This window comes from Elgaria multicarinata, chromosome 10 (assembly GCF_023053635.1).
Source record: "Elgaria multicarinata webbii isolate HBS135686 ecotype San Diego chromosome 10, rElgMul1.1.pri, whole genome shotgun sequence".
NCBI classification, from domain to species: domain Eukaryota; kingdom Metazoa; phylum Chordata; class Lepidosauria; order Squamata; family Anguidae; genus Elgaria; species Elgaria multicarinata.
The window spans coordinates 17,138,426-17,160,559 of NC_086180.1; the positions used below are offsets into that span (position 1 = coordinate 17,138,426).

Below are 22,134 nucleotides of genomic sequence, written 5' to 3' on the forward strand. Positions count from 1 at the left end.
ATAAGGATCTCATCTGGGCCACCAAATAGTGGAAAGCATAGCAGTTGTGGAGGAGGAATTCTATATCAGATGGACACAATTTGAATTTATTTTGGTGTTAGAAAAATATAGCTTCTGTTACTCAGAAAGTGGCTTGTAGGGGCCTCTTGCACTATGTGAACCACAAAATGCAGACACCTTGGAGAGATTAAATTATTCATACTAGTTCATAAAAAAACCGACCAGTTTCTCCCAACATTCAGGTTTAATTTAAAACAAAACATGCATCTCTGTTGGCTGCAACATTTTAGAAGCCTATTCTGGGTTTCAGTTAGGGATGGGTGAAAAATTTTCTGGGTCCATTTTTTAAAAAGTAAATTGACCAAATTTGCACATCCTGGCTCAATATGTGTATTGGATGCTTATTTTAGGGAAAGTAGTGTAGAAAAATTAATACAATTTTTTAAAGACTGATTCAGAAATTGGACAGAATGTGCTTACAAGCTAATACAAGCAAAAACTGGCAATGACTAGAACTATAGTTTGTCCATCCATAGTTTCAGTGACATGCAAATATTTCTTACTTCATTCCATAGACTACCTATTTGCATTATTTGTATTGGCGTTAGTATTCAGCTTTTGGCCGGGGGCGGGGGGGGTTGGCTTGCTGGAGCAAAGAACGTGTGTAATACAAGACTTAACTGAAAGACTTAACATTTTTGCGAAGAGATTATTCATAGAATAATTTGGTGGTAAATAGGAAGTATTTATTTGAAATGAAAACAAAACAAAAAAGGTACCTGAACTATTGCATTTAATCATGTATTGTAATTGTGTTACTCTACCTTTTTGCATTGGAGACAAATATACAATAAAACATTCAGATATCACAGATTGCACACTAGATAGTAATTCTTCAGGCCTTTTACATAACCACCAAAAAACAGATATTAGATTCCGCAATATAGTACAAAATTCCACCCCTCCAGTTGTAGCCAGTTATTTTCAATTTACTCCTGTTGCTGTACAAATAAATGGCCATTTACCCTAGGGTTTACAAATTAATAACAGGACAAAAAAATATACATTGTACTGACACAAAAAGTCAGTTGTGTTAAGTCATGCAACAAGTAACCAAACTTGCTGAAATTAAAAATATTTTCTAAAAAGAGTTTTAACTGCATAAATATTTTTTTATACACCGCTCATTTAACAAAAACAAAGTCTTTTAAATGATACAAAGAAAATAAAAGTTTTTACTGATTTTATACATAAGTGCAAAATAATGTCTCTAAAGTGTTTTTTTTTTTTTTTGCTATTGGACTGATGGGATGAAGGGTAGAGGCAGGCCACTCTCACCATCCGAAGCATGAACACTACAGTTACACATTACAAACAAAGGTAGAGAATATGGATGCATTCAGGAAGAATTACATCAAAGAACAAGGCAGGCGGAGAGATGGATGCTACTTGACAATGCAATGGGCTAGTTAATGTGCTGCTTCAGTTCAACGAAAGATTCAGATGCAAAACCACCAATTGATATTTGGGAAAATAGCCATTGAACTGTTCTGTCCAGAATATTCGGATGAAAGCCTAAGTGAATATTGGTAAAAGTGGTTTGGGTTATAGCAGCAGCTGCCAGCCAACTCACAAGGCTTTCCTGCGACAAGAATTTGTGCTGCTCATTCATTCCACTGGAGCTTGCGGGGACCTTCAAGGGAGGTGGTATTGGAATGAAAGGAGACTGTGCTGCACCTATTCTTGGTGCAGCTGGACCTCCATTCCCTCCCCCCACTCATCAAAAGGATATACTCCCTGCTTCCACCCCCCCAGATACACAAATGAGTTCTGGAAAAATTCATTCCCAATCAAGCAGCTGAGGCGTTCAGCACCACTGAACTTTAAATACACTTACACACATGTTTAACACAGTCAGCCACACAGGAGAAAAGTTACCTTCCTCTGAGAAGAGTGCCAAATGTAAAAAGTGTAGAATAACACTGGTACAACATGTCTAATGTAGTTAAACACACACTCAAAAAAAAAAAAAAAAATTAAAGTAACAGTAAACATCTTAACACATCCTGCTGTTTTCTAATGACCCAGCATTAGTTTTATCTGTGGAGTTAGTGCCATCCAGTGCTTAGAATTTTATTTGGAGCAATTTGTTGTGATTTGGGGGGGGGGGAATAAAATAAAGCTAAAGCAACTGATTTCAAGTTAAATTACGTTGAATCTTCTCTTACTAGGAGAAATGAAAATTCAGTGGAGTGAAGGTGCTTTTGGAGAATTTAATTTTTTTGTTTTTACAAAACAGTACATTTGCAATTCGAAAACTAGTGTTAGTAGTCTTGAGTTCAACAAACCACTCAAGTATATCTGCAGTTAAGACTACTTAAGTCCGATTGACTCCAGCAAGTGCTCCAACCTAAATGGCTTGAAGATCCTGCTGTTAGGCTAGGAAAGGAAGTTAATAAGGATACCATATTTCTCGGCCAGCATATTTGGGCAAGTCATAGCTGCTGGACTGACGCGTCTTGTATTTAAAACCATCCCGTGGACAAAGCAATCTCAACAAACCTGTGTGTACTCATGAGGAGTGACTTCCTTGTGGACCTGAAGTACACATACCAAATCCACAAACTGATCTAATCCTTGCAGTCCATCGTAACTGCTTTAAAAAGCTCATCATCAAAAAACATTCTAATCAGTGCACAAATTTATCTCACCAGGGATGCAGCTTAAGTGAACAATTATTAGTGAGCTCTAGTTAAAAGGAAGCATAAAATCAGCTGCTGCCAGGCATAAGGCTTCCCATTTGCCCTATGCAAGCTGCTCAGATCGCTCTAAATGCTTTTTACCCCCACCTCCACCCCCTTCCTAATTGGAGTGCTACAAACTTGAGCTTTGTGTGCCACTTTATGTGCTGGGTGTGTGTCTGTTTTTGACTTGTGATCTGTTGCCTTTTCCACTGTTAAAAAGCTGAGGAACTGTCTGTGAACATGCCTAGCCCTCATGGTCAATTCATTAACCTTTTTTTAAAAAATTATTGCATTGTGAGGGTGGTGGGGGCGGCGGGGGCGGGGTGTGTGTTTGTAAAATTATCCACTTTTCAAAGCCTCATTCCAAAGAGAATGGTTATGTTCATGGGTTCGGTTGGATCTGTGTATTCCCCGATATATCTTAAATGCCAATGTATGAATGAGATCTTTAATGCAGTTGCATTAACATTCTCAGAAGTGACATTGAGCACAACCCCAGGGAGAATGATCAAGCCTCACTGGAGTAAATGAAAAGTGAACAATTGTTGCATTACTCTCATTCATTCCAATGGAGCCTGTGCAGGAAAAGCCCCCCCCCTCCCCCACAAGACTGGGGCTGGTATTCGCATTATCCAGTTGAAAGAGCAAGGATTCCAAGTTTGTTCTGCAGACAATACCTAAGAAAAACAATGGCCCCTTTTCTTCTCCAGGAAAAAAATATTAAATGTGACTTTCATGCAAGCCATTTACTATTGTCTGAAATAAGACCTGGCTTTTGTAATATCTGCATCAGCTGATTATTACAACGGTAAAGAATGAGCAAAGCAGCAGGTCCACGTTGTATAAAAAGAGACCTTATTAAATATGTTCCGTATTAAAAAATGCAACAGAAAGAGGGTCCTTGTTATCTTACAGTTTAGAATAAAATATTCCAAAATCCTATTGCGCCAAAGAACTGGATTGTGGTTTCTTGTTTTCCCTTTTCAAAACACTCTAAATAGCTTGGTTTAAAGTTAAAATAATGTGAGTAACTGAAAGAACAAACATGTATCCTGGATTGTAAAGAAAAAAATAATACAGATAATGCCTCTTGATGCTTTTTAAAAAAACATTCATATTTAAGTAGCTAGATGAGCTAAAGATGACACGCAAAGTATAGTGGTTGGTCTGTGAAGTCCCATGTAACAGGCAGTTCAGTTCATATTTTGATAAAAAGGCCATTATATCTATTTACAATATCCACAGTTTGCTTGCGAAGAAGGCAGATTTACAACTATCTTCTAAAAAGCCTCCTGCTTTTCCTGAAACACAAATAAGGTGACTAGCTCTACAAAAGCAAGACTGAACAAGAGATGGGTAATGACGGATTTTCCTCTTAGCCGTTTTAGCTGAGAAGGCTGCGTCTCGAGGGCCCTTACTGCAGTTGTAACCACTCATCTCCCGCCTGATACTCGCTGATCACGGGAATGTTTTCAGCCCCATCTCTGCAATGTACACGCAAAATCATTAATGATCCCTTTTGCTTGCAGCGCTTCAACACACAGTACAAAGATGAGGTGTTAAAAGCCAGCATTGCAATTCCTTCTGAATGTGCTGCATGTTCCTGTAGTTAATTGGCTGAGTTCTTATGGGCCCTGCAATGCAACGCCTGGCATTTGCATGGTTGGTCTCTCTCTGCCTTGTTAATTCCAAGATCCTTCGTCAGGGCCTCGCTCATGCTGCAGGTTGTAGTAACAGTTCTGGCAAACCCGCACTGGGGAGGAGATTTTCAAGCGCTTGATTTCAGACTGAAAACGACTGCACCTGAAGACAGGAACACAGAAGTGTTAGTGGCGATTCCTTTCTGCACCCGCCTGTTTGCTCGCTCAATCAGGCTTTTCTGTAGTTTGGAGGATCTTGTCCTAGGGGCACCCTGTCAGGGTGGGGTGGGGAAGAATCAGCTAGCAAAGGATCAAGTCAACTTGGTGAGAGACGGAAGGGTCCTCTGCACATGGACAGTACTGGAAACGAAATCTCTATGGTAAATTGGATTATACTGAGAAGTGATGGGTATACCACTTCTGAAGAAGCCCATCCTGGACCTGATGGTACTAGACAACTACTGCCCAGGCACAAACACCCCCTTCTTTAGGGAAGGTACTTGAGAGGGTTGTGGCACTCTTGGAGGATACTGATTATCTAGACCCATTCCAGTCTGGGTTCCGATCTGGTTACGGGACTGAATCAGCTTTGGTTGCCCTGATGGTTGGCTTTTATCAAGAGAGGGACAGGGGGAATACAACCCTGTTAATCCTGCTTGACCTCTCATCGGCTTTTGATACCATCGACCATGGTATCCTCCCAGATAGACTCCGTGGGATGGGCGTTGGAGGCACTGTACTACAGTGGTTCCGGTCCTACCTATGGGGTTGTTTTCAGAGAGTAGCATTGGGTGACCACTCCTCGGCCCTTTGGCATTTGAGCTATGGGGTGCCGCAGGGCACTCATTTGTCCCCAATATTATTTAACATCTACATGAAGCAGTTGGGAGCGGTCATTAGGGGATTTGGAGATAAATGCCATCCATATGCTAATGACATGCAGCTCTACCTTCCTGTGATAACTGAATCAAGTGAGGCTGTGCAGGTCCCGGACCACTGCCTAGACTCAGCAATGGGCTGGATGAGGGCCAATAAACAAACTGAATTCTGGCAAGATGGAAGCCCTGTGGGTGAGTGGTTCCTGAGCCTGGGAGAAAGGCTCATTGCCTGTTCTGGATGGGGTTGCACTCCCTCTGAAAGATCAGGTTTATAGTTTGGGAGTCCTATTAGATCCATCTCTGTTGCTGGAGGCTCAAGTGGCTGCTGTGGCTCAGAGTGCCTTTTACCAGCTTTGACTGGTTCGCCAGCTATGGCCTCTCCTGGACAGGGGCAGCTTGGCCCTGGTGGTACAGGCATTAGTAACCTCAAGACTGGGTTACTGCAATGCACTCTATGTGCATTGAATGCAAATTTATATTTACATATAAATATTGTAAATAAATAAATAAATAAAGGTTGCTCCGGAAGCTGGAGCTAGTGCAGAATGCTGCAGCTCGCCTGTTGTCTGGAGCTGCCCCTTTCCAGCATGTAACTCCTCTGCTGAGGGAACTGCACTGGATGCCTATTCGCTACCAGGCCAGGTTTAAGGTTCTCGTTCTTGTGTACAAAGCCCTAAACAACTTAGGACCAGGACACCTGAGAGAGTGTTTTCTCCCCTACCAACCTACTGAGGTCATCTGAGGGCATGCTCCTGGTGGTTCCACATAGACCCTGTAAGGAAAGGGTTAAGTGTACAAAGAATTGCTGCTTTTAAAGTTTTATTCATTGTCTATTGTCTGTTATAGACTTGCAGAAGTACCGCTTATCTCTCCACCTGGTCGTGGGCGTGAGGCCATCTCCTCGCTCCGTCAAGGCGAGAGAAGTGGCCTTGGGGCAATTTGCATCTGTGAAGGGAAAAAACGGCCCATCCAGAGGGAGGGGGGAGTAGAATAGTGGAGTGGCCATAAAAGTCTATCAAATGTGGGGCCTGGCGCCTGAGCTGAAGGACAACTGGCTGGGGAAGTATATTCTGTATTCTGTAACAATGTATTAGTTTGCTGGTATTGGGGTTCAGGGTGTTATTTCTGTATCAATTTTAGTAGCTAATCTGATGTGTTGCTTGCCTCTTACCCTTCCAATTTCAATAAAGGATTGGGCCTAACCCTTTCAATTTGAGAGCTGTGTGCTTTATTCCGAGATCTGTGCAAAAATCCAGTGGACAGCCGGTTTGGCTGAGTGTGGTTTCCTTTACAGACCCATCCTCCGATTGGAGTCCACCAGGGGAAGAGCCTTCAGTGTGGTGGCCCCCCTTCTAATGGAATTCCCTGCCTCTGGAGGTCAGGCAGGTGCCAACTTTGTATTCCTTTCGGCACCTCCTGAAAACGTCATTATTCTAGGAAGCCTTTCCTGAATGACCAGCCACGATTCACTTTTTTATTTTGCTTCTTTTAAAATCTATCTTATAGTGTTTTATTCTGTTTTTGTTTTATTTTATCTTGCACACCGCTCTGAAATTTTGAATGCAAATTTATATTTATATATAAACGTAAATAAATAAATAAATAAATATGCTAAACATGGATCAACCATTTTGAGAAGTATCCCTCATGTTTATGGAAATTCTGGCATTGTACTTGTACAATTGTGAGCTTGTGAGTTTTATTTCTCCTCTATGCCAATAAGTGACATCCTATCTGCCTCAAAATAACTTTGCACCAAGTTATCTACAATAAGACATGCAACTGATTTTTGTTTTGCCAGGAAGGAGCAGCGTCTGGTTTGCTACTGAAATAAATGAAGCTATCCTGTGATCGTTATTGTTATGAAAACATTCAGTTGTTCTTTGAGAATTGTTCTGAAATTACAGGAAAGATAAGTAGGGTCTTCCTTACTTCTGACAGAAGAGTTGCCCGCAGTTCCTGCAATGGTGACGTCTTTCGGTAAGAGAGAACCGGACGGAACAGCTGGAGCAACTGTCTCCGCCCTCATCTTTCACCCAGTGGTCAGCTGCAGAGCGGCCAGGTTGGTCACTCACTGACCAGCTAAACACTCTGCCTCTGCTGTCACCTACAAGAATCCTGCTGTGATCCCTAGGAAAAACACACACCCATTAGTCCTCAGTCAAAGCACTTCCACCAGCCTTCTGGTTGGAGATTCCCTTAGCAACTAAGGGAATCTCAAGCCAAAATAAACCAGTTCTGCCCCACATCTCCCCATTTCACAAAAAGGAAGCAAATGTGTGAAAGCAGCCGCCTTATTGAACCAAGCTAGGGTTCACCCAGGCCATGGCTAGACCAGGCCTATATCCCGGGGTTCTCCCGGGATCATCCCTGCACATCCAAAGGCCACACGGGATCCTGGGAGCAGGCAGGGATGACCCCTCCATTTGTCTGGGATAATCCTTAGGTCTAGCTAAGGCCTCAGTCAGGTATTCTGTCTTGAAAGAAAATGAAGAGAGGAGGCAGGACCAAACACCAGCGAAAAAAGAGGTGGCCTCAAAACGGTACAGAAAAGAAATACCAAATGTAATGAAACAAACGCCAGTGTATTTCAACAAAGCGCTTCTTTGGGACCACTGAAAAAATAACTATCTAAATGAACTAACACGGATTATTATATACATAGTCTCTAATTATAATTAAACAACTCCTGTTAAAAACAATCTTGCTGGGTTGAATCCAGATTTAAGCTGGATCAATTATGCTGGCAGATGAGGCCGTCCCCCACACCCCTGAAAATTCTACAAAGAAATTCAGGAGACCCTGCTGCATTGAGTGAGCTGTGGTAAGGTGGGAGGGAAGGACCTTGTGCAAGCAGAGCCCTTCGTCTTGTGGAAAGGAGATCCTGGATCCAACCCAATATGAACAGAAGACACCTTAATGAATGCTTTAGTTGGGGTTTTATTTAAGAATTTCTTAAGAAGGCCTTTTAAGGCAAAGCTCTCAGAAGAAAGCTTAATGAACAACCACAAATGCTAACTCACATTTCAATAAAAACAACCACGTAAAAGCAGCAGTCTCAAACAATACACAGACCAGCCATACAACTGTACAGATTAACACAAACACCTGAAAACTGTTTTAAGACCAGAAACACCATAAATCATTTAAGAAAATGCAACATATTCAATTGTATTATTTATGGGTTGGAGCCAGACTTGCCCTTCCATTCACAGTAGGGTTTGGGACCCAGTGGATGTGTCTGCTGGGTGAAGAGGGCAGGGGACGGGGACGACCAGTTTTGCTGATTTGACTCAGCCCCCCAAGCCAACACTCACAGGGGTCAAGTAAAGGGAGTCTTGCTCCCCACCAACTCTGGATCCAATGAATACCTTTAACGTATTCCTATGGTTGATATTGTTTCAATGCCTCTGATTAAGGTCTTCACTGAAACGAGTTTGGCGTTGCGTTGTTTTTTAAAATTTCTCATTTTTTCAGCATCATTTTGAGGCTTCGTCTCTTTTACTGTCTCTCATACCAGCCAACCAAATGCTGCTGGAAACTCACAAGCAGGACTTGATGGCCATTTCCTGATTGTTAAAAACAATACATCAAATTGGTATATTTTACAATAAAGTCATATTATTAGTAGAAAATATTTTTTAATCTTAAAGCAAATACATACACTTACAATTTAAGCAAAATTTTAAACGTATGTATTTGCTTTAAGATTCAAAAATATTTTCTACTAATAATATGATTTTATTGTAATAAGCATAGTTATACCAATTTGATATATTGTTTTTATCAGTTTCCTTAAACTTACTTTGTTTTCAGGTTTGGTTTTGGTTTAAGACAGCACTTTTTCACATTTCGTTTCATTTCCTGATTGTTTCCAGCATCCAAGACTCAGAAGTACGTTGCCTTTAAACAGGGCAGTTCTAATTCGGTGACTATTAGCCAAGATAGCTGTTAACTGTGCATAGATTCAATCATTTTAATGCCATTTTCAGCTAGTGGCCACTTCTACACATCATAGGAACAGATTAAATGTTGGAGCCAGTTTCTGGGATCTGCTTCAGGTAATCCGAAACCTGAAGAACTACTGTGCCTTAAACTACACTCACTCTCTCTCACACACACAGCTGGTAGAGGGCAAACCACTCACTTGGAGATGCCTAATGCTGTAATCTCTGCAGGATGTGCATTGTCCTTGCGATCAAAGGCAGTGTGCATAGTGAGTTTGCTCCTGAATACTAGCTGCCGCTCCCATCTGTATCCTAAGAGAAGGAAAAGGACAAGGACACAAGCGTATGTGGATACTGAGCAAGCGCATAATCTACTGGCACACAACCATCCTTATGCCGCAAGTTCAGCACTTTTCGTGGAGACATGATGCTAGATTTGCAGGTTCTGATGAGAAAGGGTTACCTAACTGCGCCCCAACCAGTTTTCCAAAATGGCTTCCTCCCCCCACCCCCATTGTGTTCTTTTTCTGTGGAAAAAAATCCATTAGTAATAATGAACAGATGCCAACTGCAAATATAATCTTAAGAAAGCTTGGCAGTTTTAAAGTTCTAGATGAATGGTTGTTCAGCATATCATGCACATTTCTTTGGACTGCTAAAATGTATTAGGGTGTCAACCGTTTCCAGTACCATTGTTTTTTTCTCTTAAATTTTAATGATGTAAGGGAAGTACCTTTAAACTTTTACAAGTTTTCCAGTAAAAATAAATAAATCCACATACTATAACATCTAATCACATTAAATATGCTTTAATTTCCTCCCTAAAATATTTCAGGTCAAATACTTGTGATGTATTGGGATAAAAAATAACATTACTTTTTAAAAGCTTTATTATTTACTAAATAAAAGTAAAATAAATATTCTAAATTAGGATACTCTCTAGGACATCAGAATTCTTTCTAATGCAAATTGAATATATTCTGATGCAGGTTACCCTTTGCAAATTAATTGAATTTATGGACTAGTGATGTGGGTTTTCCAGAAAAGGCTGAATTGAATTTTTTTTTGGAAAAGAATCCTATGCAAATTAACTGAATTTGCGCAGGGAAATTTTCCAGTTCAGTTTTTTCAGGGAAACCCACATCACTAAATGGAAGGGATAAAGGAAGCAGAATAGGAGCTCTCTGCTCCCATTTCTTTGCTTAGTACAAAACAGGATCGGCTTGCAGGACTGACAGCCCCTTTTTAGGCTGCAGAAGGGACAGGTTTCCTTGCCACAATGTTTATATTTGACTGCACGTGTCATTCTTTCATCCCCCTAATTAAAAAGTTGCGGCTTTGAACACTGGAGGGACCACTCAAAGCATACAAAGACAACCACCACGTCAAGACAAGGGCCACCCTCCACTGTTTTGCCTACCCTGAATCTCTATACGGTGCCTTCTCAAGCAAGGAAAGTACCACTCAGTATATCAACCCTCAGGGCCAATACTGTCTGGGACCCAGCGACAATGGAATCAGTTACCTAGGGAGGTTGTGGGCTCTTCCACACTAGAGGCCTTCAAGAGGCAGCTGGACAAGCATCTGTCGGGGATGCTTTAGGGTGGATTCCTGCATTGAGCAGGGGGTTGGACTCGATGGCCTTGTAGGCCCCTTCCAACTCTGCTATTCTATGGTTCTATGAAACCAGCATCCCAAATCCTGCCCAGAGCACATGTCAAGAGCAAGGTGCTTCTAGTTCGGCATTTTACAACGCAGCGTTTCCATACCTGGCTTGAGCTTGCTGTAATGCCGGAGTTCCCCTTGATTCGGGTGCGGGTGGTTAGCTTGAGCGTGGGGATAACCCTTTGTTTGCCCATCGGAGTAGTTCACAAAGATGAAGCCATCCTTCTCGTCCAAGCTGAGCTGGTCGGACCAGCGCCTTGAGTCATCAGAGCTGCTGTCCGCTGACCACGCAGCTGTTGCTCGGCTTGAGGCGGATCGAGGCCTATGGCTGGTGCTGCCATGCTGGCTCCGGCTCTCCTGCAGCTTCGTGTCTTGGCTGAGGCCCTGGTCTTCTGCTTCAGAGTCACTGCTATCCTCATCTGGAGCTTCCTGCCCTATTGTATGCAATGCGAACAAAACAAAACTGCTCATGATTCACTTTCGCCACAACCCTGTAATAGTTCTGCCATAAAACAAATTTAGCCCCAGATTCACACACAACTTATTTTGCGTGTGAATCCCATCATGCCTTGAGAGGACCCTTCCAGCATAGTCCATGCTCCCCAGAGAGACATGGGCCTTAGAATCCTCCATCCCATCTCTCTTTCAAGGGCTCCAATCATTTGAAACATATGGGTCAGGTTTTGTTCGGCTACAATAAAAACACCAAAAGAGCCAGTACCTATTTGTGGTTCTGGACATTCTTCCTGCATCTCCAGCGTCTCTATAGGTTCAGGAGCTGGAGTTTCCGGGACCTGCAGAAACTCCATCCGCCAGAACTAGGAAAAGCAGAAATGAAGTATAGATCTGAATTAATATCCCTTTGCCATATGCTCATATTAATGTTTGTTTTCTTCCTGCCATAATACTAGACTTGGGACAAAGCAACAATACATTAAAAACCACACACCAGAAATTACGATCCAAAATACTTAAATTCAGATCAACCTTCTTTTTAAGGTATGCCAAATAATACAAGGGAGTCTTTATTACCTCCTTAGAAAGTGACTAATGAAGTTGCCACTAAAGTACTTACCTGGATAATTAGGAGCTATAATTTTCAACAATGTAACTGGAAATCCTATACAAAGTATTTTATGACACATTTTAAAAGGGCAGCTCAATATCAAGGATTTGAAGGATTTGCTGCCAATTTATGGAACTGCAAGCTAAATCACGGTTGTCCTAAGTGGGATATGCTTATACAATAAATTACTGATACATCAAATGGTAGTAAAGAGGAAGAGAAAAACCTGCATTTAGAGATCTACGCTGCCATTCCACAATGTATTTCTGTATGATTGCTGGTACTTACTCGGACCACTCCATCCGAATGCCCTGTTACAATAACATTCTGAGTATCCCACTCGTTCATTTCTGACATGCAGCAACAGAGGATCTGCTGGCTGCGTCCAGTGAAAGTGTTCACACTCACGATGGGGTTCCCATTAATGCTCCACACGTGGATGTAAGTGCCAGCACAGGATACAATGTCTCCCTGAAAAAGGAGCAATTTTTGAACACACTTAGAACATCTTCAGCCAAGAATTAGGGATGTCTGACATAAACTGCGGCATTCTCTGCCAGCCCAGAGGAAAACACACATCTCCAGCTTCTGAAGAACAAGGAGCCCAAGTCAGGCTGGTATCTCAAGGCCTTTGCCTTGCCCAACCCCCATCAGATACTGTTATAAAGGGGGTGGCTTTGGCCCAACCAACTGTTGACATGTGACCTCCTCCTCCCTTATTGCACTTAAGGGAATGTGGTCCTCAATGAGAAAAAAAAAAAGATTCTTCACCACTGATTTAGCAGTATGTAACTATTTTTCAACTTTTAAAAGATTATCGAGATTTACATAGCCTGGACCTGCAGAGAATGGGCACAACATCTATCTATCTATCTATCTATCTATCTATCTATCTATCTATCTATCTATCTATCTATCTGCTTACTTCTAAGCCAATGGAACCCATTAGAAAGCCTCGTCCCTGATCTATATGCTTAGCTCATTGGGCAGAGTGTTGATTCATACCGTCAGTTCATTAATGCAGAGGGCTGAAACTGGGGCCCTGTGACCTCGAAGCTGTGTTAAAAAGGAGAGTTTATTCAAATCCCAGATGATGCAGGTACGGTCACGAGACCCGCTCACGATGATATGGTAAGCCAACGAGGCTGTTAAACAGGTGACTGTCTCAGTATGGCCAAGTAGTGCCTAAAAGCAAAGCAAAACAAATATATACAATGTACTGCAAATACAGGAATTAGAACAGGGTTCAAAGTGTAGAAACACCCCGTTCTTAACAGATTACAGAAGATAAATTATACTTTCTAAAAAACACAGTGTGATGGAGAGTGAATATGGTGGTGGTAAGGGGACACGTATTTAATTGGTTGGAGCCATAGGATGCAGAACTGGACAAAACAGATCTAGAGTGGTAGATAATAGAACAATATTTAACTGATTTCAGTAATCGTCACATGCCCAGAACCAATGAGCGGAGTGATAAGAGGAAATCCCTAGAGCTCTGAGAGGATCCAGAGCCCTCTCGCTCCTTCCTTCAGCAAAGAACATTTGGCAATCTGAACATTTGGCAATCTGTCCATGTGCCAACAAGAAGAGAGGGCAAAAGCCTTCTCCTCTTTCAGCTCACAACCAAACTGCTGAATGTTCCATTTCATCAGTGTCAACAAGCTACATTAGGACTCCATTTTCTTATGCCGAAATCTAGACTTACCTGCTTAAGGGTGAGTGTTTTGGCTTTTTCCTTGGACGTACCCATCTCCCATACACAGACTACTGTGCTGGTGCCTCCAGTGATGACAAGTTTGGGATTCGGACAGATGGCACAGAGAACCTGCCCCCATTCTGAGAGGCATTCATAAACAATCACTGCCTAGAAAGTTGAAAAGATTGAATAGTAACTTAAAGAAGAGAAGACAGTTTCCAATATTCTATTACTGTGTCATAGAAAGAACTGATTGGGGAGACTGGACAGAAGTCCATGTCTTGAAAGGCCCAGGACTCAGGGAAAGGAGTGAGAGTAATGTATTTCCTACTATCCGTCCTTGCAACCCCGCTGGCTCTCTCCCTCTTCCAAAGGCAGCAATAGGTGGAGGTGATGGATTTTATATATGTGACCCACAAACACAGAGCTGGTTTTTGGAGCTGGGTTCTGGAACTAGCTCCTTGTTTGACGTGGGGAGGCGAAATCAAAAAAGGTTTCTTAATCTGTTTCCTCCCCACTCCATTGTTTCTTAATGAGTAAACCTGATGTTCATCAACGGATAGATCTGGTGCCTGAGCAATGTATTTCCACCCATGGTTGAAACCTCCAGTTCTTTCACTGGCTCTTTTATTCCCTTCAGCCCTTAAGTAATTGCACTGCTGCTTCAATGAACTTCACAGTATCTACTGCCACCACTGCATTTCTCTAAAAAAAAAAAAAGCCCAACATACCGAGACTAGATGATACAGGGTTGTCGACATTACCCTAACTCCCCTCCTCCAATCATATGGGTATGGCAGCACTGGACTACTTCACAGGGTGACAATAATCTCTCAGCCACAGTCCTGTCCACTGCAATATGGGTTTAATAGTGATGGAGTTTATCTACACTGGCATTGATAGGCTAGTTTTTTTTAAAAAAATATTTGGACTTCCTTTTAGAGACAGACACATTCAGAAATACAGGATTTGAGTGTAGCTGTGATTGGGCAGTAGTATATCTTCCCCAAAACCATAGACAATAAGTGGTGTAATTCAGATCTTACTTCATGCACAAAAAAAGTTGTTGTGTTTTTACCCTGTTCATAATTATTATTATTGAGGGTAAAGTCACAACACCTTTTTTGTGCATAAAGTAAAATCTGAATTACACCACTTACTGTCTATGGTTTTGGGGAAGATATATTACTGCCCCATCACAGCTACACTAAAATCCTATATTTTTGAATGTGTCCATCTCTAATAGGAAGTCCAAATAATGTCTTACAAATGAACCAGGAAGGTTCTTCTCTAGATATTTGGACGTCCCTCTAACCCATTTAGCTTATCAGCTAACGAAGCTTTTCTCAATGTGAATAGTTGCTATGACTTCCTTCATTGGCTTCACACACTGAGGTGAGGGCAGACTGGTTTCTCACAAAACAAATGGGCAGAATAGTGCCTCATATCTCAGGTCCTACAAGGGCTACACATGCTTTTACTGAAGTCGGTAAGACTATGGATTATGGCTCATGGAGGGGGGGAATGTCCCTCCCAGCCCTCCCATAGAGCAAATAATATATATTAATTATCCATATCCAACATACAGAATTTAAAAGAACTGTGCAGTAGAAACAACTTTCTGCTAGGTGTTAGGCTGCTTTCCCTCTCCTTCTTAAGACATGGAATTTGGAAGAAACAGTTCAAATTGTTAGTTTTCAATCATTAAGTATGGAAGTACTTAAGTATGGAATTCTATGATTCTATGAAGTCAAGGACCCAGAGAAATCTGAGATACAAACCTTGTCCGATTCATAGGCTCCCAGCCTGCAGCTGAGGTCTGCATAACCCCAAGCAAATGTTTTATTCCAGGTTGGAGGAATTAGCACTTTATTCAGTTCCACTGCCAAAATTCCTTTGTCGGTGCATACTATCTGACCTACAAGCTCCTTCAGTTCTGCGCAAAGAAAAATAGATAGCAGACATAAGTTGCACACTTGGGTTTAAGAAAACGTTCCCTATTTGAGATTGGGTGGAAGTCATATCCGACCACAGTACAGGCGTTGGGGAAATTGAATATCATCCTGAGAAACATGCTTACACTGCTGAGCTATCAGCAACTTTCAAGGATGCTTAGCTTGCAATCTTACTCATAAATCCCTGGGTACTCGCAAGGCTCCAAAATTGGAGGCTTATGAGTATCCAGTGCAGAGCAGGAGGCACACTGGATTTAAGCCAGATGGATGATTTTGCACATCTAGCAGAGCCTTCGGGGATGGGAGGGAAGGAGGCTGGGAGGCGGCAGGATTCCTCATGTGTCTCTTTCCTTCACCCACCCCCAAGAAGCCCCCTTTTCCCATCTCTGCACTGTTTCCAAGTGCGGAGAAAATCGTGCCAGCTACCGGGGTGGGGGTGGGGGGCAGAATGGCAGGCAGTATAGTTTCTGGACTCCCAGGTCAGAGCCCTGTTTCTGATCCCGGAGCCAAGGAACTGAACAATCCTATGTCACCATCGATGCTATCTGGGGGACACAGGATTGCTCCCTTAGCTATTAAGATTGCTACAAAAATTAGCCATCCCTCAATCGGTAGTGTGATTAAGGAATCAATCCTCAAATCAGTATTATGCTTCAGCCAGCGGTGAAAAACCTGTTGAGTCTTGGAATGTGAATATAACTTTTGCTTGTATTAATTCAAACAGAGCTATTCCCTTCATTGAAATAGGGTTTTATTTTCATTCCTTTAGTAGTCACTAGCAATATGCACTGCAATGGTTCAATATACACTCTTATGCAGGGTGGGCAAAAGGTAGGTCAAAACCTGCTGGTAATTTGTAGTAGAACTGCAAGGATTCCTGGCTCCCAATTGCTTAACAACAGCAGCAACAAAATGACTCCCCCACCTCTCCTGAATTATACTGCAGAAATGAAGTAAGTGAAAGGTGATCAGGAGTAAATTTTTGTTTGGAAGGACTGTAACTTCCATTCAGTTCTGGTACTCAAAACAAATCTCTGGTTCCAGAATTCTTTAATTCTAAATTTGTGTAATGTGTACTAGGCTCTGGTTGGTGGATCTCTGGGTTCTAGTAAAAAAAAAAAAAACCCAAGTAGATCTCACAAATCTGAAGTCTGCCCACTTCTGCTCTAATTTGCTAGAAGGAATGCAAACCAGAACAACACAAAGCATAAACAAGGATCTCTGGTGCAGACAGAACATAAGGCTGGCTTCCAATCCTGAATGCATTTGCCTGCTCTCAGAATTGCCAATGCAGTCAGCAACGAAGTGATTTCTGCCTGAATCCCATTAGTACACAGAAGCATAATCTCTAGTTTCTGGCAGATGTATCCTCAGAATTATCTCTATGCAGAAATAGTTTTAATTGTAGAGAAGTTATATGGATTTCGACCTTCCCCACCCAACCTGCAATCACTGGACACCACATTTTATACAGCACTCTAGGCAAGTAGAGAGCAATGTATAGGCTAGAACTGTGTGATAATCCACCTTCCGTGATTTTGAGGGATCATGATTTGTGGGGTTTGCCTACACAGGGTTCTATGAATGCGCAGAGGTCAGGGTGGATCCATCACAGCCCCCACTATGCACAGGCTCAAACAGATAAAGCAGTGTCTACTTAAGGCTCTAGTGCATTATTCTAAATGGAATGCCTGTCCAAGGGATGTTAGATCGACACTTTCCTTAGAAGTGTTTCAGGCAGGCCAAGCTTGCATTTTAATTTTAATTCTCCTGATTGCTTTTGTTTAGCCTGGGCATGTTTAGCCTGGAGAAGAGAAGATTGAGGGGAGACATGATGGCACTCTTCAAATACTTAAAAGGCTGTCACACAGAGGAGGGCCAGGATCTCTTCTCGATCCTCCCAGAGTGCAGGACACGGAATAATGGGCTCAAGTTACAGGAAGCCAGATTCTGGCTGGACATCAGGAAAAACTTCCTGACTGTTAGAGCAGTACGACAATGGAACCAGTTACCTAGGGAGGTTGTGGGCTCTCCCGCACTGGAGGCATTCAAGAGGCAGCTGGACAACCATCTATCAGAGATGCTTTAGGGTGGATTCCTGCATTGAGCGAGGAGTTGGACTCGATGGCCTTATAGGTCCCTTCCAACTCTACTATTCTATGATTCTATGTTTTATCTTGGTTTGCTTCAACGCACTCTGGTTTTAATTTTAGAGCTATTCTGGAGGCCCTTTCTAAAACACACACACGTACACACACACACACACACACACACAACTGCAGGCTTGAACTATGTACACTGTCTTAAGAGGAAATCAGGATCAAGCGAAGGTGGTTATATCATTTACCCTTTACAGGTGCAAGGGAAGGCCTGAGGTTGTCTAAATGATGGAAAAAGATCTTGTCGCTCGCAGCGCCAGGGGGGACAGAAATTCCACTTATTTCTCCATTAATTCGGCTTCTCACTCGCTTTGGTGGGTGTGGTCTCTTAAACAACTGCAGTAAGAGAGAAAACACTAAAGGCTTAGTAGCAAGACTACAGATGTTTTGCAGCAACACCTTTCAAAATATGCCAAGACCATCCATGAGACTTGTTGCAAATAAATTCTGTAATAGAGTTTGGAAGCAACTTTCTTTTGTCATCTCTGCTGCTGCTGCTACCAGAAGAATATCAACTACTGGCCCAGTACTGCTTTGCCTTTGCAGACCCTCCTGTTGGCCAGTGATCAACCAGCATATGAGCCAGCATTCAAGACTGCCTCCGTTTGCCATTCATTCTGCAACCGCACAACATCAATAGCCCTCAATTCTATTTTGAGTTGGTATAATTCCTGTACGCAAATCTGATTTTGTTAGCCACTGTGAGCATCCTAGCTCATTATGTTAGTTATTGTGAGCATACATAGTAATGGAAAGGTAGGATATTTATTTATTTATTTATTACATTTCTATACCGCCCAATAGTCAATGAATCAATGAATTAATGCATTTGCAACTATGAGTCACTGATCAAGACATCAAGGTTCTGCTTTTTGCTTAAAAAAAATCACTCAGCAAGTTTTCAGTAACCAACATTATCAACAGTATATTGACTCTTATAATCTGTGCCTGGCATTTAAATTCATACATTTTGTGCGTCTATGCATTTTGCAAGCATTTGTTTTGCTTACCATACACCATCATTGCATCTGTATGATTTTATTTTTACATGAATCATTTTCCCCCTAGACATATGGCATAAAAATATCGCCATTTTCTATATGTATATCTGGAATGTTCCTGAATTGTCTTTTTTTTTAGTTGTTCTTCGAGAAACTGCATTGCAAAGGTGCTTGTGAACATCACCTAGGAGGCTGCTCTTTGAGTAACCCAGTATGCACTGAAGTTATCACATGGACCTTTGTATTCTGCCTGTCAAATAAGGGAATAATGCAATTGCTGATAAATCAGCAGTCACTGTTCCTCTTTCCTAGAACATGTGTGTTGTGTGCCATGGTCAAAGGCTGTTTACCCTGCCTGAAAGATACTCAGGAGGGTCAGAACAATGGGTTGATCTTCTTCCTAAAAGACACCTACAGGCAAAAATATAGCCTTACACAAAGCTCATAACGGCTGGAGAGTTTTCCCTCTAACAGAGAGCTCCGGTGGTCAGTGCCAACAACTCTGGAGCCAAAACCACTGAGAAACAATAGGGAGGTATTGGCTTGCTTGAGGGAACCCTGAGGTTAAAACCTAAGAGCCTCTCTACGCAAGCAGACAAATGAAAACTGATGATCAGTAGATATGGAACGTCATGTTAGTTGGAAAAGAAAACCTGAAAAATGGGCCAGGAAGAGAGAATGGAATGGACTATCCTGAGTGATGGCATGGCTGGCTGAAACCCTGAGGAGGAGCACTCCTGCTAAGAAGCGGAAATACAGTACAATATTGCAAGCCTTACTTGTTTTATACTCATTTGAACTATGAAGCAGTGAAGAACTTAATAAAAGTTTCATAATTTAATTAAGGAAATTAAAAAAAAAAACCTCTTCAGTTAAATTGGTGAAGTTCATTATGTGGAAGGATCTGTATTCACTGAAAGTGGCAATATCAGCCCTGATTTAGCAGATGAGTCTGAATACAGACTGAGATGCCTTAAGAATAGCATAAATGCCTGAGTAGGCAGCAAGCTGCATTTCACAGCCACAGGAAACACACCAGCTGTTTTCACTTACTTCAGCCCATCATGTGATGATGAATCAGTAAAATCCCAATGTTTACCACTTGCAATGTCATCACCTACCTCCAAAGCCATGTTAAGCAATCACAGGGTGCATTTAATGCTTATCAAAACACATTGCCAATACAAATGCTGTCAAGCTCCAGAGAGAAGTGACAGCCGCATACAGAGAGTCATGAAGATGTCAAAGGTTTGATCCCAACCATTTAATAACACTTTGAAAACAACGATACTCTTAAAGATAGTTGTTCACATCATCCCACTGATGTAAAGGGTCACCATTCTAGCACTGGCACATTCTTCACACGGAGAGAAGGTTGGCAGGTCAGCTCTGTTTTAGCTTTTACAAAGTTGGCACTATTTTTTTAATTAACAGGTGTTCTGGGTTGGAAGAGGGCTAATTGCTGTGTGTGTTGCTTTAAGTTTGCTTTCGGTAGCACGAATAAATTTAAAAACATCACCATCATCATTATTTTAATGAGGTTCGGCCTTGGTGTTTTAGGTTTCTGGTTTTTAGGATTTTGATTTTTAAAATGGTTGAGAGCCACATTGAGAGTTCTATGGAGCCATCTGGATTCCCATCAACAAGCTAACACAGAAACAATTTTAAGGATAGAGTTTTTGGGGTAAATTGCCAGCCACTTTGTTTTAGCTGTGCTGGTGCTTGGGATTTTGTCGTAGTTGTTAAAATCTCCAGTGCAGGGCCTCAGAACTCCTACTATATTTTTACTCCTGCAAACATTGATTGACTGTATTTCTAGAACACCTTTCTGAGGCTAACCAAGGCAGTTTTTAAAATAATAATTCAAAACACATAACATAAAAGGATGAGAAAAATATTTTCTCACTAGCATTACCTGTTTAGGTATCTGCCCAAAGTTATTAATGAATCCTATGGTAGCGGTTTCTTTTAATGGATCGTTTATGTTGTATATATCCACTTGTCCCTCATAGAAGAGATGATGGAAGACATTTACAGCTTCTACTGCAGTGGGCCCTTGCTGTTTATGCCCAAAGATTAAGTCAATCCATTCATGTAGGTGCGCACTCACAAAATCACATTCCAAAGCCTGCAATTCAAAATGTGCATGTTAAATTGAGCATAACCTGCTGCCTGTTTACAGTAACAGGGGGGAAAAAAAGCAGAATTTCCCCTGTTGTTTGTCAAAGATACACAGAGGAAAAACATCAGATGGAAAATACATGTTTTCTTCCCACACACAAGATTTGGATAGAAGGCTAAAAACGGTATTTTATTTTTAAACAAGAAGATATATTACCTCTCGATGAACTCTGATGAATTCCCGAGGATCTCCTTTAGCCCATGGGGGAAGTATAACATCTCCAAGTTTAGTGCCGTTCTGCTTGCAACCTATTGTACAAAAGTGAAATATTTTGGGTAAAGCAGAGTTTACTGCAATTATGTGTGCTTTTCTAGAAAGTTTAAACCTGTGTTTGAATGATTTCCTGAGTATAAATGAGAAATTTAAATGACCATTCGATCTCTGAAAGTAATACCGGCAGGCAGGTTTCAGGTTTGTCAGATCTACTTTGTTGTTTTGTTTTTACTAGAACTCCAAGATGCACCAACCAGAGCTAGGTGCAAAAAAAAAAGTCACACATACAGTGATAATTAAAGAACAGGGTGCCTCTGAGCACACTCTGAAACCCTTGTGATTTGTTGTCAGTATGCGAACTGAACCTAGCCTAGTCCTTTCACACAAAAGTCCACTCCTGGTAACCTACAAGCTTTCTTCTTTGCAGCAGTTTAATTTAGGGTGGTGGGAAGTGGGGAGTGATTTATTTGCTAATACTGTTTTAAAAAAACTGGGAGTCAGAAACCCCTTATCAAACTACTGCAAGTCAACCAGAGATCTAGTAGCAGATCCCAATCTACCTTCAGCGCAGCCCTGGTCTAAGCTATTCTATACTATTAATACTGTTCTCTCATGCTTTCAGATGATTTTTTATTTTATTTATCACACAAAGGAAAATCTGTCTTACAAGGGCATTTCTTTGAGAAAGAATGCTCTCAAAAATGGCTCCTCTTACCTAGATCAAAGTTGTTGGAGTTGAGTAACAGCTCTGGGAGGTAGAAGAATTCTGGGATGAGCTCCTTGACATCTGCCATGTTGTGCTTGGATGCAGAGTACCAGGCTTCGCGCACGCTGTGGAACATTCGGTCAGCCAAGTCAAAGTGGCCGCCCTGCGGATGGAAAAGAGGAATATCTTCATTCTAACTGCAGCGTTGCTTATTACAATTTTGAAACAGATAGTAGGAGGCCTGTAGGTACCCCTCCCCCTGATATACTGCATTAAGGG

The 22,134-nt window shown here is 41.7% G+C and overlaps 1 protein-coding gene across 8 annotated transcripts in view; it reads right to left on the reverse strand.

Annotated features, from left to right (window-relative positions):
• Positions 1 to 724: 724 nt before the first annotated feature.
• The window catches only part of WDFY3 (WD repeat and FYVE domain containing 3), a 154,567-nt gene continuing 133,157 nt past the window's right edge, over positions 725 to 22,134 (reverse strand). For all 8 annotated transcript variants that reach the window (XM_063136183.1, XM_063136184.1, XM_063136186.1 and 5 more), the window contains 13 exons: positions 21,865 to 22,018; positions 21,093 to 21,184; positions 20,670 to 20,882; positions 17,942 to 18,089; positions 15,421 to 15,575; positions 13,649 to 13,807; positions 12,946 to 13,125; positions 12,229 to 12,411; positions 11,596 to 11,692; positions 10,979 to 11,308; positions 9,410 to 9,521; positions 7,195 to 7,392; positions 725 to 4,547 (listed from right to left, as the gene is read on the reverse strand). In XM_063136183.1, coding sequence (XP_062992253.1) covers positions 4,427 to 4,547; positions 7,195 to 7,392; positions 9,410 to 9,521; positions 10,979 to 11,308; positions 11,596 to 11,692; positions 12,229 to 12,411; positions 12,946 to 13,125; positions 13,649 to 13,807; positions 15,421 to 15,575; positions 17,942 to 18,089; positions 20,670 to 20,882; positions 21,093 to 21,184; positions 21,865 to 22,018 — 2,142 coding nt within the window. In that variant the 3' untranslated portion in view covers positions 725 to 4,426. The remainder of the gene's footprint in view (positions 4,548 to 7,194; positions 7,393 to 9,409; positions 9,522 to 10,978; positions 11,309 to 11,595; positions 11,693 to 12,228; positions 12,412 to 12,945; positions 13,126 to 13,648; positions 13,808 to 15,420; positions 15,576 to 17,941; positions 18,090 to 20,669; positions 20,883 to 21,092; positions 21,185 to 21,864; positions 22,019 to 22,134) is intronic.